Source organism: Panthera leo, chromosome D3 (assembly GCF_018350215.1).
Source record: "Panthera leo isolate Ple1 chromosome D3, P.leo_Ple1_pat1.1, whole genome shotgun sequence".
Lineage (NCBI taxonomy): Eukaryota > Metazoa > Chordata > Mammalia > Carnivora > Felidae > Panthera > Panthera leo.
This window is the reverse complement of record NC_056690.1, coordinates 44,767,752-44,784,642: the sequence shown is the minus strand read 5'-3', so window position 1 is coordinate 44,784,642 and position 16,891 is coordinate 44,767,752. Positions and strand designations below refer to the sequence as shown.

General features: G+C 37.5%; 1 protein-coding gene across 1 annotated transcript in view; it reads right to left on the bottom strand.

Moving 5' to 3' along the window:
- The window catches only part of MIB1 (MIB E3 ubiquitin protein ligase 1), a 125,533-nt gene that overhangs the window by 82,399 nt on the left and 26,243 nt on the right, over positions 1 to 16,891 (bottom strand). Inside the window, exons 5-7 of the mRNA XM_042909865.1 lie at positions 14,344 to 14,410; positions 12,354 to 12,558; positions 3,092 to 3,275 (exon numbers count right to left, since the gene is read on the bottom strand). Coding sequence (XP_042765799.1) covers positions 3,092 to 3,275; positions 12,354 to 12,558; positions 14,344 to 14,410 — 456 coding nt within the window. The remainder of the gene's footprint in view (positions 1 to 3,091; positions 3,276 to 12,353; positions 12,559 to 14,343; positions 14,411 to 16,891) is intronic.

Below are 16,891 nucleotides of genomic sequence, written 5' to 3'. Positions count from 1 at the left end.
GTCTGACTCCTGATTTCAGCTCAGGTCATGATCTATGGTTCATGGGATCTAGCCCTGCCTGGGGCTCCATGCTTACAGCTCACAGAGCCTACTTGGGATTCTCTCTCTCTCCTCTCTCTCTCTCTCTCTCTGCACCTCCTCTCCACTCATACCCTTTCTCTCTCTCTCTCTCAAAATAAATCAATAAACATTAAAAAAGTATGTAAGTTCTTTAAAAATAAATAAAAATTAAAAAATAATTATGATCCATTTCACTCATCTTTTATCATTTTAATTTGTTAGCTCATTTTGAATCATTAGATTTTAGTTTTCTGTGATATCTTCTACTATACTTTCGTTTGTCTATAGAGAAGTTATGCTATTCCTTATTGTCTTTTTTCAACAATAATTATGTATGGGGATTTGATTATGATCGCTTCAAACTTTTATCCTTCCTCTGTCCCTACTGTCTCTATCCTACTCAATTTAGTTTCTATTCCTAGCACCTTCTCCTTAATGGAGGGCTCTGCCCAGAAAGGGAGCTATGGCTGATTCTTTCTGAGAGTTTACAGATTCAGGCTGCTCAAGCCCCTTCAAACTTTGGCATGGACCTATTACCCTCACCCCAAAATGAGGTCTGCAAAAGCCCTCCCAGGTTTAGCTGTTGTTTCCACATTCATCTACTATACGAGCCAATGAATACTTGTTAGCTATATTGGAGCTCCCTTGTTCTTGAGTCTATCTGATCCCCATTAATTCTCTCTGCTGCCAGACAAACAGATATAGACCCAGTAGCTGTCAGTGTTTTCTCACTACTCATTCATATTTTAGGGTTCAATTGGCTACTCTGTCACCTGGTTTTAATATAGATGCTTGTGCCGTTTTTTTTTTTTTTTTTGGTTATGCTAATCTAGTTGTTGACTATTTTTATCAAGACAATTTAGAAAAATTAAAATTCTACACCATCACCAGTGGAACCCAAGAATTCCCCTCTAGCTATAAGCTACAGGTTTTGCTTATATAAAAGCTTACTATGGGAGATAGAGCACTTAGGCTTTGAAGTAAAACAGATTTGAGTTCAAACTTCAGTTCAGAAACTTAGCTCTGATTCCTCATCTTTAAAATAAAGATGCCATACAACCATCTGCTTATAATGCTCCTATGACAAAGTCTGTGTATGTGTTTGTGTGTGTACACATATTTGTCTGTGCACATATGTGTGTGTATGTGTGTATATATATATATATATATATATATATATATATATCATTTAGCACAGTGCTTAGAATAACTGGGCACACAAAAGACATACACTGCTATATATAAGCTGTCACTGCTAAGGGGAAAAACAAAAACATTTTGACTATAAAAAAATCTTAAATAATATATGTATCTCATATAAAACATGTCAAAAGATTCCATTTAACTAACATAGGCTTAAAGTACATCAGTACATTTTTTAACCAATGTTACTATCAAAAGCAAACAAAAGGCACATGGGTGGGTCAGTCAGTTGGGCAGCTGACTACTGATTTCAGCTCAGGTCATGATCTCACGGTTTTGAGATCCAGACCTGCACTGGGCTCCTCACTGAGCATACAGCCTGCTTGAGATTCTCTGTTTCCCTCTCTCTCTCTGCCCGCCCCCCACTAGTGCACATGCATGTGCACTCTCTCTAAAAATAAACTTTAAAAAAAGCAAACAAAAGATCATATGGAACTTAATTTTTTTGACACCAGAATTCTAAAATACAGCTCCTGCAACACAGACAACTATCACTTAGTCACTACCTACCTAAAACAATAAAAAAATGATGTTGGCAGCATCTGCAAACTATGAAATGTCTTGGAATGAAAACACCATAACAATAGATTTCTTTGTGTTTTGTTCACTACTAAATCTTTGAAGCCTAATAGGTACATTGTTTGTGCTAAAATATCTGCCAAGGGAGCAAGGCAGAAAGGAAGGATGGACTGATGGAAGGGCAGCACAACATGAAGGACAGGGAGGGGGTAATGGACAGGATGGGAGGAGGCAGAGGGCTAGACGAAATAGGAGATGGTGCTGGCCAGGACAGAGCACTAGACAATACAGGATAGGGGGATGAGACATGAAGAGAGATGGGAGGGGAGGTACACAGTAAAGGAAGGAAGCACTGAATGGGATGGGACTGGGGTGGGGTGGCCAGAACAGGACAAATTTTGTGACTGGATGAGAAAGGAGTAGGGGTAGCAAAGTGGAGGGCTAAACACGAGGACACAGCAAAGTGGAAGGAAATGGGATATAGGGCAAGAAAGTATGGGGGCAGCAGAACAGAACGGGTAGTAGTACAGAAGGAAGGGACAGAAGGTAAGAGCGAGGGACAGATGGAGAAAGAGGATGGATGCAAAAAGGGCAGAACAAACAAATTTTTCTGTTATTCCTGAACATTTGGTGAAAAATGTGTCGAATGAATAAATTAAAAATTACACCATAACTCTTTGGGAGCAAAGGCAGCTCAGAAGGCACACATTCAGAGTTGCTCTTTCATACTCTAAGTTTTAGAGAGGCAGGCCCCCAACTAAGGCAAGCAGTGGTGGTCCAGCACTGCTAGTAACTGGATGAGCATCTCTCTCTCATTCTGGGATTAAGTATCAGGGAAGTCCCTGTTACCTTCCACCTACATTACATTCTCCAGTAACAGCTCTTTAAAACACTACTAACCGTAGCCCTACATGGACCTTCCTGGGCTAATTTAAGTGGAACAAATTAGACAATAAAAGACGTAAGTATGCCTAGCAGCCAATGAAGACAGAGAGAGGCACAGAGTGCAACTGAGGGAGGGACAGAGAGAGGGAGACACAGAATCTGAAGCAGGCTCCAGGCTCTGAGCTGTCAGCACAAAGCCCAATTTGGGGCTCAAACCCATGAACCGCAAGATCATGACCTCAGCTAAAGTTGGACGCTTAAACTGACTGAGCCACCCAGGTGCCCCCAAGTACAATTCTTGAAGAATTATGCTAATTTAGTTTCCAAACTTCAAATATTTTTTAAATCTACACACGTATAATGTAATTCCTAGTCTAAAACTGTTTTATTATTCCTAGTCTGAAACTATTTTAGATATACTTACTGGGAGCATAGCTTCAGCCCATTCTCCATGTCCTCTCTGTAGAAGTTTGATTCTTTCCAGATCATAACAAACTTGTACAAGATCACCCACTTGAAACTGTGAGGTACCTCCTTCTGCACCTTGAGCAGCATCCCCACTTCGGACAATGTTTGCTTTAGTGAGAACGGCAGGATTGAAGGTCCACCTAAAAATCAAAGTCAAAACTCAAAATAGGTAACTTTACTTAATTTTAACACAACATTCTTAAACATTGCAGGGCAAAAAAAATTTCTAACACATGAGCACAGTAAAGCAATCCTTTGCAATTATGTCCTGAACAATTTGTTTTCCCTTTTATAATTACACATATTTAAGGAAAGACTTACCTGTAATCTCACACCCTAATACGATCCTTCTGTCTAGTTTCCCCTTACATGTTTTAAAAATTGTTATAAAATACATTACTGTTAAATATTAAAACCTTTCAGAAACATATAAAGTGAAAGTGAAATTTCCATTTCACACAAACACACCTGGATCCCCATCAGGTGTAAATACTCACTGTGGTGTCAACTATACTTCAATTAAAAAAATCTAATGAAACTGGGACACAAACACTCCATTGTGTATCCCTGTGATCTTCTATTAGTGCACTGATACTTCTAACATACAGAGTTGCTTCCTTTTTCATAGACAGATTTTATATATTTTATATTTATATGTATGTATATATACATATATACACATACATACATACATATAAATAAAATTCTGGGATTTCTTTTTTCTCAGAGAATGTACCTTGGAAGATTTGTTTTCAATGTCACAGAAACAGACCTACTTATTTCAATTCAGTGGCTACAGCAGTCCATTACATGGTTATACATTAATGCATTTAACCATTCTCCTACTATCTTTTAAAGTATTTCCAAATTTTCACTATTACAAACAATACTATAAAGAACATCATCGTATGTACATCTTTGTGCAAACAGGGTCAGTATCTCATTAGTGATTCTTAAAAAGCCACCTAATCACCATATGTATTTGTTTACAATTCCGACAGAGCCAAATTGGCTCTAGAGAGTGTACTATTTCTCCATACCATTAATAATCTCATGGATAAAAACAATATCTAGTTTTAATTTGTCATACATGGGTATTTCACATGACTGCAATCACTGCTACACATTCTTCTCTGCTACACATAAGCATTTTTCTTTTTTTTTAAAGTTTATTTTGTTTTGAGAGAGAGACAGAGTGCGATCGGGAGAGGGGCAGAGAGAGGAGATGACACAGAATCCAAAGTAAGCTCCAGGTTCTGAGCTGTCAGCACAGAGCCCAACGTGGGGCTCGAACTCACAAACCATGAGTTCATGACCTGTGTCAAAGTTGGACACTTTAACCAACTGAGCCACCCAGGCGCCCCCACATAAGCATTTTTCAATGCTGTTACCATTTCTGTTCCCCCAGTCCTATATATGACTCCAAAGAAAAAAGGTTCCCTGAATAAGCTTTTACAATATGGCACTATTATATCTTCCTCTATTTAATTTAAATGAGAGGTCTTAACATATAAAAACCTGTTACTAAGTTCCTGTAACCATGGAAATAAATTCTTCTTTCTAAAGCAACCACAAAGAGAAAGAAGTGTCTCTGACCAGTTAAGAATAAAAATCAGATATGCAAAGATTTCTTTCTAGGGGTGCCTGGGTGGCTCAGTCAGTTAAGCATCCGACTTCGGCTCAGGTCATGATCTTGCAGTGAGTTCGAGCCCCATGTCAGGCTCTGCACTGACAGCTCAGAGCATGGAGTCTGCTTCGGATTCTGTATCTCCTTGTCTCTCTCTGCCCTTCCCCTACTCACATTCTATCTCTCACTCAAGAATAAAGATTTTTTTTTAAATATTTTTTTAAGATTTCTTTCTAGCCTTACAACCAGTGCTTTTTTACCTTGCTCCCAATATTCCAAAATTTATTTGACCTATTACAGTGCTTGAAACACGGCAGTACTTACTCGAGTTGTTCCCTCTGCCTACAGTGCCTCCCTCCCTGGTGAAAACTGAGTCCATCTTTTAAGTTTACTCCAAAGGTAATTTTTTCTCTGAAGTTTTCTCTGATTTGCCTACCTGAAATGACCACTCTTCTTTTGTACCTTCAGAATACCCTGAATACTCACCTATCGCAATTACATTTTAATGCAGTTATTTCTGGTTTTATCCATCCAAACTAAAAAGGAAACCCATGCAAAGCAAGGGACCATGTCTTAATTGTCTTTGAAATCCCAGTGCTAATCACAGGGCTAATACAGGATAAGTACTTAATAAATCCTTGTTAAAAAAACAGAACAGAGAAAAAGGTTATTTTCTAGAATTCATATTATGTTACTGTTAACACTACTGCCCAAGTTCTGACCAAGAAAGAATTTGGCAAGTAATAATGCCAATTTAGCTTAACATTTCCAAACAACAAACAAGATAACACAAAATGTTAGTAAAAAGTAACACTAAATGTCAGTATGTACTAAACTGAACTTAAGATTTTCTCCTCTTTTTATTAAGAGCTTTGAGATAAAATTCACATTCCATATAGTTCCCTCATTTCAAGTGTTTAATTGGGTGGCTTTAGTACATTTACAGCCTTGTACCACCAAGCACTATCTAATTTCATTTTCATCACCACAGAAAAATACTCCATGACAAGTAGCAATCAATCCATGTTCACCCCTCTCCCTGGCCCTCAATAATTAGTAAGATACTACATATTTGGTTATTCTGCATATTTTACAGAAATCACATAATACGTGACCTTTTGTGACTGGCTTCTTTCCAGCATAACATTTTCAAGATTTATCTATTTGCAGCATACATATGTCAGTATTCTGTTCTCCATTCCTTTTTATGGCTGAATAAGATTCCACTGTATGGATACATCATATCTTGTTTATCCATTCATCAGATGATAGACATTTGGGATGTTTCAAATTTTGGCTGTTATTAAGAATGCACTCACAAACATTCATGTACAGGTTTTCGTGTGGACACACTTTCAATTCTCTTTTTTTTTTTTTTTAATTTTTTTAACGTTTATTCATTTTTGAGAGACAGAGAGACACACAGCATGAGTGGGGAAGGGGCAGAGAGAGAGGGAGACACAGAATCCGAAACAGGCTCAAGGCTCCGAGCTGTCAGCACAGAGCCCGACGCAGGGCTCAAGCTCATGAACTACAAGATCATGACCTGAGCCGAAGTCAGATGCTCAACCGACTGAGCCACCCAGGCGCCCCTCAATTCTCTTGAGTATAAACCTAAGAGTGGACCAGCTGAGTCATATGCTAACTATATTTTCAAAGCATCAAGACCAGTTCACATTCCTATTATCAGTGTACGAGGCTTTGGTTCTAATTTCTCCACACCCTCACCAACACTTGTAATTATATACTATTTTATTCTAGTATGTGATTTTGAATTACATTTCCCTGCATTTACATTCCTCATTGTGATTCTGAATTACATTTCCCTACTAACTAATTGCTAATAATGTTGAGCATCTTTCTGTAGGTATTAACTCCTAACTTCTACTGTGACTGTATTTGGAGACAGAGCCTTTAAGGAAATAACTAAAATTAAATGAGGTCAGAAAGGTGGGATGCTAATCCACCAAGACTGATGTCTTCATAAGAAAAGGAACAGATTTAGGAGATGTCATTCTCTGAGCATGCACAGAGAAAAGGCCATGGGAGAACATAGTGAGAAGGCAACCAACTATAAAAGCCAGGAAGTGGTCTCAACAGAAACCAACCCTAATGGAAACTTGAACTTGGACTTCCAGCCTCCAGAGCTGTAAGAAAATGAATTTCTGTTGTTTAAAAATCCTTTGTCCATATTTTAAATGGGTTAGTTGTCTTTTGTTGTTGAATTATAAGAGTTCTTTACATATTCGAGATACAAGTCCCAAGTCTGGCATATGATTTGCAAATATTTTCTCCCACTCAAAGTTTCCTTCAAAACACAATTTTTTAATTTTGATGATGTCCAATTTATTCACTTTTTCTTTGGTCCTTCTGCCTTGGGGGTCCTATGTAAGAAACCACTATCTAATCCAAGGTCACACAGTCTTATATTTTAGGATTTAAAAGTACATTTCATCGGGGCACCTGGGTGGCTCAATGGTTAAGCACCCAACCTTGGCTCAGGTCATGATCTCGAAGTTCTTGAGTTCAAGCCCTGCAGCGGGCTCTGGGCTGACAGCTCAGAGCCTGGAGCCTGCTTTCGATTCTGTGTCTCCCTCTCTCTCTGCCCCTCCCCCACTTGTGCACGCTCACTCTTGCTCTCTCTCAAAAATAAATAAACATTAAAAATACATTTCATCGGAGCGCCTGGGTGGCTCAGTCGGTTAAGCGTCCGACGTCAGCTCAGGTCGTGATCTCACGGTCCGTGAGTTCGAGCCCCGCATCGAGCTCTGTGCTGACAGCTCAGAGCCTGGAGCCTGTTTCAGATTCTGTGTCTCCCTCTCTCTGACCCTCCCCCGTTCATGCTCTGTCTCTGTCTCAAAAATAAATAAATGTTAAAAAAAAAAAAATACATTTCATTGGGGCAGCTGGTTGGCTCAGTCAGTTAAGCATCCAACTCTTAATTTTGGCTCAGGTCATGATCTCATAATCGTGAGACCAAGCCCCACACTGGGTTCCGCACTGGGTGTGGAGCCTGCTTAAGATTTTCCCTCCCTCCCTCTCTCTCTCATTCCTGCCCCTCACCACTCACACTCTCTCTCAAAAAATAAAAAGGAAATAAAAAGTATATTTTCATAGGGTTATATCTACTATAGATAATGATTCCGCCAATGAACTTGGAAAAGTAAACTGAAAACCTTTGGGAATGGATTCACCATTCCAGATGTCAATGAGAACATTTGTGATTCATGGGAAAAGGTCAAAATATCAACAGTAACAGGAGTTTGGACGAAGTTGATTCGAATGTTTATGGATGACCCTGAGGGGTTCAAGACTTCAGTGGAGGAAGTAACTGCAGATTACTAGAATTAGGAGTGGACTAGAATTAAGAGTGGAGACTGAAGATATAACTCAATTACCATAACCCCATACTAAAACTTTTGAACAGATGAGGAGTTGCTTCTTACGGATGAGCAAAGAAAGTGGTTTCTTGAGAAGGAATTAATTCCAGGCAAAGATAGGGTGAAGACTGTTGAAATGAAAACAAGAATTTAGAATATTACATAAACTTTGTTGATAGAGCAGAGGTAGGTTGTCAGAAGACTGACTCCAGTTCTGTAAGAAGTTCTATTGTGAGTAAAATGCTATCCAACAGCACTGCATGCCACAGAGAAATCATTCATGAAAGGAAGAGTCAATCAATGCAGCAAACATCACTGTTGTCACCAGAAATTGGTGACACCCAACCACCACTCTGATCAGGCAGCAGCCATCAACATTAATGTTGGCAGTAAAAAGTTTTCAACTCGCAAAGAGCTCAGATTATAGTTAGCATTTTTGGACAATATTTATGGTATAACTGCACATTTAATAGACTACAGTATTGTGTAAACATAATTTTTATACACAATGGGAAACAAAAACTTCATTTGACTCTCCTTATTACAGAGGTCTGGACCGAACCTGCAATATCTCCAAGGTATGCCTATATATATTGTCAGCATCATTTACTGAAAAGACTATTCTTTCCCCATTGAACTATATTGAACCCTTGTCAAAAATTAAATGACTTTAAATGCAAGGGCTTATTCTCAGACTCTCAGTTCTGTTCCATTGATCTATACATCCATCTTATGTCAATAATAGTCTTGATTATGTCTTGATTACTACACCTTTATCATAAATTTTGAAATTAGGCAGTGTGAGTCCTCCCATTTTGTTTTTCTTTTTAAAATTGTTTTGGCTATTCTGGGTTACTTGAATTTCCATATGAACTATAGAAATAGATTGTCAATTTGTATAAAAAAGGTACTAGGGTTTTGATACAGATTGCATTAAATTTGTTGATTAGTTTGGGGAAAAACTGGCATCTGTTATAGGCTGAATTATGTCATCCAAAAAATATGTTGAACTCCTAATCCCCAATACCTCTGAATGGGACCATATTTAGAAACAGGGTCATTGGAGATTTAATCGAGTTAAAATGAAGTCATACTAGATTAGGGTGGGCCCTAAATTCAATGATTAGTGTCCTTATAAGAAGGTCATGTGAAATCAGCTTTGGTCATTTTCTCTGTAAAAGATTTTAGAATTATCATGAGCTCAATTAACTTACTTCTATGTTTTCTCAGGGTTCTTTCCTCATGGATGGTTAAGCTGCACCAAAATAAAATATTGGGCTGGAGGACTGATCATATGGCTCTCAGTCTCAAACAGTCGATTTGAATGCATTTAAAATAAAATGTGTACCCCCCCAAAAAAGGAGGCCACGTGAAGACACAGGGACACACAGACTCACAGAGGAGAAGGCCATGTGAAGACAGAGGCAGAGAAATGAATGATGCATCTACAAGCCAAGGAACACCAAGGATTGCCAACAACCACCAGAAGTTAAGAGAAGCATAGAACAGATTCTCCCTCAGAGCCTACACAAGGAACCAATCTCCCTAACACCTTGATTTTGGACTTCTAGCTTTCCAAAACTGTGAAAGAATAAAGTGCCATGGTTTGAGTCACCCAGTTTGTGGTAATTTGTTATGGCAACCCTAGGAAACTAATATACAATCTGAACAATATCAGATCTTCTGGGCCATAAATATGAGATGTCTTTCCATTTATTTAGGTCTTCCTTAATTTCCTTCAACAATGTTTTGTAGTCTTCAGTGTACAAGTCTTGCAATTCTTTTTTTTTTTTTTTAAGTAATCTATACATCCAACACAGGGCTCAAACTCATGACCCTGAGATCAAGAGCTGCATGGTCTACAAACTGAGCCAGCAAGACTCCCCAAGTCTTGCACTTCTTGGGCTGAACTGATTCTTAGGTATTTTATTCTTTGTGATGCTACTGTAAATGAAACTTTTCTTAATTTCATTTCCAAATTGCTCATTGCTAGTATACAAAAATACAATTGACTTTTCTACATTGATCTTGTATCTCTCAACTTTGCAGAACTCACTTATTAGTCCTAACAGTTTTCTGTGGATTCCTTAGGTTTTTCTATTCACAAGATCATGTCACCTATGAACAAAGATGGTTTAGCTCCTTTTCTCTTACTTCTTCCTTTTATTTCTTTTTCTTGCCTAATTGCCCTGGCTAGACCCTCTAGAACAATGCTGAATAAAAGTGGGGAGGGCAGACATTTTTATTTTGTTCCTGATCTTAGGGGAAAAGCATTCAGTCTCTCACCAGTTGGGTATGATGTTAGCTGTGGGTTTATTTTATTCATTGTGTGTGTGTGTGTGTGTGTGTGTGTGTGTGTGTGTGTATGAGAGGGAGAGAGAGAGAAAGAAAGAGAAGAGAGAGAAAGAGAGAGAGAGAGAGAGAGAGAGAGAGAGAGTGCGCGCACGCACAGGGAAGGAGGAGAAAGAGAAGGAGAGAGACAGAATCCTAAGCAGGCTCTGCACTGTTGGTGTGGACCCCAATGCAGGGCTTGAACTCACCAAGAGTTCAAGTGAACTCACACAAGATCATGACCTGAGCCAAAATCAAGAGCTGGATGCTTAGGGGCGCCTGGGTGGCTCAGTCGGTTAAGCGTCCTACTTCGGCTCAGGTCTTGATCTCACGGTCCCTGAGTTCGAGCCCCACGTCGGGTTCTGTGCTGACAGCTCAGAGCCTGGAGCCTGCTTCAGATTCTGTGTCTCCTCTCTCTCTGACCCTCCCCCGTTCATGCTCTGTCTCTCACTGTCTCAAAAATAAATAAACATTAAAAAAAAATTGTAAAATAAAAAAATAAAAAAAAGAAAGAACTGGATGCTTAAATGACTGAGCCACCCAGGCACCCTAGGCTGTGGGTTTTCATAGATGTCCTTTACCAGCAAAGAACCCTTCCGTTACTACTTTATTTAGTGTTTTTATCATGAAAGGGACTTGGATTTTGTCAAACGCTATTTCTGTACCTCCTGGTATGACCACGTGTATCCTTAAGATTTGAACACAATTAGAGCTAATTCTATACACTGGGAAACAACTTAATGTTAATTTTCTTCATCCTATATATAACCCCTCCCCTAAGGAACCTCAACAAGTTTGTTTCTTTATGCATATATCAGTAACAAAGCTTTGACAATTGTTCAATTTGACTACTGCTTTTTCTTTAAAATACTATAAACGGGTGCATGGGTGATTCAGTGGGTGGGTTGAGCATCCAACTCTTGATTTCAGCTCAGGCCATGATCCCAGGGTCATGGGAATGAGCCCCATGTTGGGGTTCTTGGGATTCTCTCTCTCTCTCTCTCTCTCTCTCTCTCTCCGCCCCTCCCCTGCTCTGTCTTTCTCTCTCCCTCTGCCCTCTCCCCTGCTCATGCACATTCTCTCTCTGTAAAATAAAAAATAAATAATTTTTTTAAAAAATAAAATAAAATACTATAAACATGCCAGTAAATTGAATATACTTTAGCCCCTAAGAGCAAATAAATCAAAGGCTCCAAGAAACTCACAACCTAGATGTAAAATAAATAACTATTTTCATATATAACAGGAGACCTACACAGATGAATAGCATGTACATATACCAGGGATTGTGGAATAAGAGAGGAGGTTCCCAAAACACATAAGCTCAGTATTTACAGGATGCAGGAGTTAATCCAGGCAAAGAGGCAGAAAAGGAGAAAAGGGTATTCTGCATGGAAGAAGTAGTATGTGCAAAGGTAGACAGTGAAGAAATGCATGTAATTCTATGTTGCTAATAAGGACTGGTGTATTCACACGTCTGTGGCAAGAAAAAGCTATGGTACCAAGAGATGACTGGAGATATGGGCCAGAGTTCTAATTTTATTCTCATTCAGGGCAAACTGATATGGTCTATTATGAACAGAGAACTTTTTAGCTGTATTTGAACTAATACCAATACAATGTATTCTCCTCCTCCAGAAAAAAAAAAAGTGCACAGAACATTGTATAAGCATATTCATATAAATTCACATACATACCACACACACATTTATCATTTGTTCCGCTCCACTTTACCAACATATTCTGGATTTTTAGCTACTATTTTAAGAGCTAGCTTAAAGGAGTCTTTGATTATAGCACATTATTTGCTTTCTCTAAGGTTCTTTCTTCTATATACTAACTTTATTTGCCATTACTAAAAATCAAGAAATATCACCAACCTATTGCCACTTGGATACTGTACTACAATGTCATGATCTTCATCAATGCCACAAACAGTTCCAGTTGTAGTTAAAGTCTCAAACATGCCATCAGTCCATCCTCCATGACCGTGCTGCAAAGACTGTACAATTTCTAGGTCAAGATCTATATTCACCAGGTCACCAATCTGCAATCCACCAGGATTCCTGTTGCCATTCTGCTCACCTGTAATTGCAGAGGGAGTTGACAAAGGTAAAGGGAAACCACTGCAATAGCATGCAACTGTATTATTTGTAAACAAGAGCAAGCTCTAGATATTTTAGTTTTAGTTACCCTCCAATTTTAAAATGTTTTGAGAATATATTGTAAGTATCAAATTCTGGAGCTAGAGAGCTTCAAAAATAAGAAGAAAAAAACCAATCAGACTCACAAATTGAAATAATGTGATGATTCATAACAACAACCGAACAATAACCCTATATCAAAGTACAAAGTTCTGGGTTTTTAAAATGTTCACTTTTCTGCCTGGATGACTTGTTGACTATTCCTGCAATAACTACAATTAGACAGTTATTGAGGTTCAGTAACAAACTACAGCCACCATAACCAGCTAGAGAATATGAAAGAGAATCTTAAAATTATTTTCTTCTCTGAAGTGCTTAGTACTATTTTTTACCAAATGGCCCTTTTGATTTTTTTTCCTAAAGAGCATCTTTAGATATTTAAAAGCCCATCCCCTATATTATTCTCAAAGCTAGGTCTGGGATAGGGGCACCTGGGTGGCTCAGTCAATTAAGTGTCTGACTCTTGATTTTGGCTCAGGTCATGATCTCACAATTCATGGGTTCCCACCCCGCATTGGGCTCCAAGCACTGACAGTGTGGAGCCTGCCTGGGAATCTGTCTCTCTCCCTCTCTCTGCCCCTCCCCTGCTCGCTCACTCGCAAAATAAATAAATTTTAAAATTAAAGAAAAAAAAAACCTAGCTCTGGGATAAAGGATTCATGATCATAAAACACTACGATGAGGGATCCAAAAAATATGTTGATTCTATACTTCTCTTGTGAAAGCAAGATCCAAAAGAAGGAAATTTCTGAAACATGGAAAAGGAATGATCTTGTCAAAATATAAGTACTTCTTCTACATTCCTTAAAAAAAAAAAAAAGAAAAAGAAAATCAGGGTATGCTGCAAAAAAATAACACTTTTTGGCCAGAAGGGAAATCAAATGATTTTAAAAAAGGAACACAGAGCTCACATGAAAAGGCAAACATTCACAGACTAAAACCTTAATCTGAATAATGTGGTAAATGTTTACTGTGGCCACAATAAAGAATCTATAAAATGAAGACAGTTTTGGTTTCCTTATCCCTTACTTTAATGGCACATGAAAAATTATATTTATTATATAACCTTAATCTTCAAACTATTTTTGTATTAAGAAGGCAATTTTAGGGGTGCCTGGGTGGCTCAGTCTGTTGAGCATCAGACTCTTGGTTTCAGCTTAGGTCATGATCTCATGGTTCGCGGATTAGAGGCCCAAGTCTGACTCCACGCTGACAGCTTGGAGCCTGCTTGGGATTCTCTCTTTCTCTCTTTCTCTCTCTCTCTCTCTATTTCTCTCACTCTCCCCCCTCCCGCCCTCAAATAAATAAAACCTTTTTTTTAAGGCAATTTTATAAAACTTCTAAGGAATTTATAAACACTAAATTGTCAGATTCTATTCTCAATATGTAAGACATACTGATAACCTAACAAAAAATTTTTCAACACTACGTTTATAACTAAAAGACAAAGTTTCAAATATGACATATAAATGGTATACCAATTTTTAAGACATGACAACCTTTTCAGTCTAAATAAATTGATAAAAAAGAACAAATGCTTTAAAAAACAAAATAAAACCCAAAAAGTATCCCTTAAATAACTTTTTTTTAAAGTCCCATTTAAAGATTTCTGATTCCAAGAACCCTGACCTGCTAGTTAGTAATTTTCTCTAGTCTGCTGACTTACCTAGCACAGGGCAGTGATCTCTGTAGAAAGAACCTCCTTTGGCATCCTGGACACACTTGAGATCAGACTAAGAAGAAGAAAAGAAACCAGAAAAATCATGCTTGAAAACTTCAAGTATAGCTCAGTACCTAAAATAGGCAAAAATGTTCATTCAGAACATACCCTCAACAAAAGTTAAGAGTAGCTCTAGGTTAACAGTAACACTAAACACTGCTTTCAAAAGCACTCATCAAAAATTAAAAGCCTGATCTCCAGATAGGCCATACTTTATTTACTTTTAGCTTTCCTTTAAAGTTCAAAATGAAAATGCCTAGATCTTCACCACTAAAATATTTTCAACACCACATACAGGCCCTCAACAAATACCTAGTATTTAAAATGTAACTAACACATTCTATTTTAAAAATACTTTTACAAAAAAGAACTCAATTCATTTACCCTTTTCAACCAATTTTACGACATATACAAGCCAGGTATTAACTCATTTAGTAAAGAAAAGTATCCAAAACTAAACAACCAGAAAAAAGAAAAGATAGGACCAAATTTAGTCTTTTGGTTCCCGGCCAGGTAATTTTCCATTTACATAAACTTTAGTCCTTACTTCATAAATTGATTAACTCAAGTTCCTTCCCACTTAGTTTTTATAAGAAAACATACTATTATTTAAATATCTGAATGGGGAGGCAGTGATATAATCAAAAGTACAGAAAACATGAACTTAGAAGAACCTTGGAAGTTACTAGGAAAATTTAGATTTAAAAGTATCTAATAGTTCCTAACACACACACACACACACAGACTCTCTTTTACAGCCTCCTTTCCCACCAGAGCATCACATTTAGCTCAGTCTCAGCCAAAGAGACATGGGTCAAATTATTTTAATGTGATACTTTAACCCAGCAATCCCATTTCTAAGAATCTATCCTAAAGAAATATATCCATAAATGTGCAAAGATATGTCTAAGGATGTTTACTGAAACAATGCTTACAACAATTAAAAAAAAAAAAAATCTTGCAATAATTTTAAAAAATGGAGGTACCACCAACAGAAACCTTATTAAATAATGGCATAATCATACAGAGAAGTACTACTCAGCTATCAAAAAGGATCAATCTACATATATACTACTCATTAAATACCTCTGCACATACATCCTGTAAGGCTTCATCTGAAGCAAGTTAATGATCAGTCAGAATTCCCAGAAAAATCCACAATTTAAAAACAGGAGAAGGCATAAAAATACTAATAATACTAATACTAATGAAAAACTGATAACTAATACAATATACAAGTATTAAAATTGGTAAATGAAGTATTTGCTTAGAGTCCACATTGCTGGCTTTTAAAAATAAATGGAATAGGGGCGCCTGGGTGGCACAGTCGGTTAAGCGTCCGACTTCAGCCAGGTCACGATCTCGCGGTCCGTGAGTTCGAGCCCCGCGTCAGGCTCTGGGCTGATGGCTCGGAGCCTGGAGCCTGTTTCCGATTCTGTGTCTCCCTCTCTCTCTGCCCCTCCCCCGTTCATGCTCTGTCTCTCTCTGTCCCAAAAAAAATAAATAAAAAACGTTGAAAAAAAAATTTACAAAAAATAAATAAATAAATAAATAAATAAATAAATAAATAAATGGAATAAATTAAAGGCAAACAGACAGTGGGATATTTTTCCCCTCCTACCAAGGGCATATAAGAGTTGGGAAAAAATCCAATTTAAATTCTTTGAGGAGGAATGTATTCAAGATGGAAAAGATATGATAGGCATTAATGTTTTGGCATTAATATATTTAGTTGTACTTCATAAATTAAATAGCCGAGGTCAACATTTAAACAGTTTTCCAGGAAATGCAGAAATATAGGGCAATCCATTGAATAAACCACTATTATTCTCCTAAACACTTAAGTAATTTAAAGTGCTTCTAAGTCAATCATTTTCAATTACCAATACTACTCTTTAAAAAAGGAGGGGTGCCTGGGTGGCTCAGTCGGTTAAGTGCCTGACTTGATTTCAGCTCAAGTCTTGATCTCAGGGTCATGAGTTCAAGCCCTGCATTAGGCCCCACGCTGGACTTGGAGCCTACTTAAAAATAAATAAATAAATAAATAACCAGAATAAAAATTTTAAAAATAAAAATAGAGGGGGAAAATCTCTTTAAAAACAACTTTAACATCTACTGTAATTTATACTTTTATTAGCTACTAGAGCCAGAATACAAACATCCCATTAAAACCTCATTAAAATACTACACTCTGTGTCCATGCCAAGGAGCAGCCTTACAGATGATTCTAAATTTTTTTGATATCGATTTTAATAAATAAGCCCCTAACTTGGATTCATAAGGGATCAGCTCTACACAATCAATATATAGTAAGTTACCCAAATATTCACTGAGGGCAAAATCGTATTTACTATTTTTTTCTTTCCTTTTTTTTTTTTTTAATTTAAATTTTAGTTAACAAACAGTGCAAAATTGGTGTCTGGAGTAGAATTCAGTGATTTATCACTTTCATACAATACCTAGTGCTCATCACAAGTGCCCTCCTTAATGACCA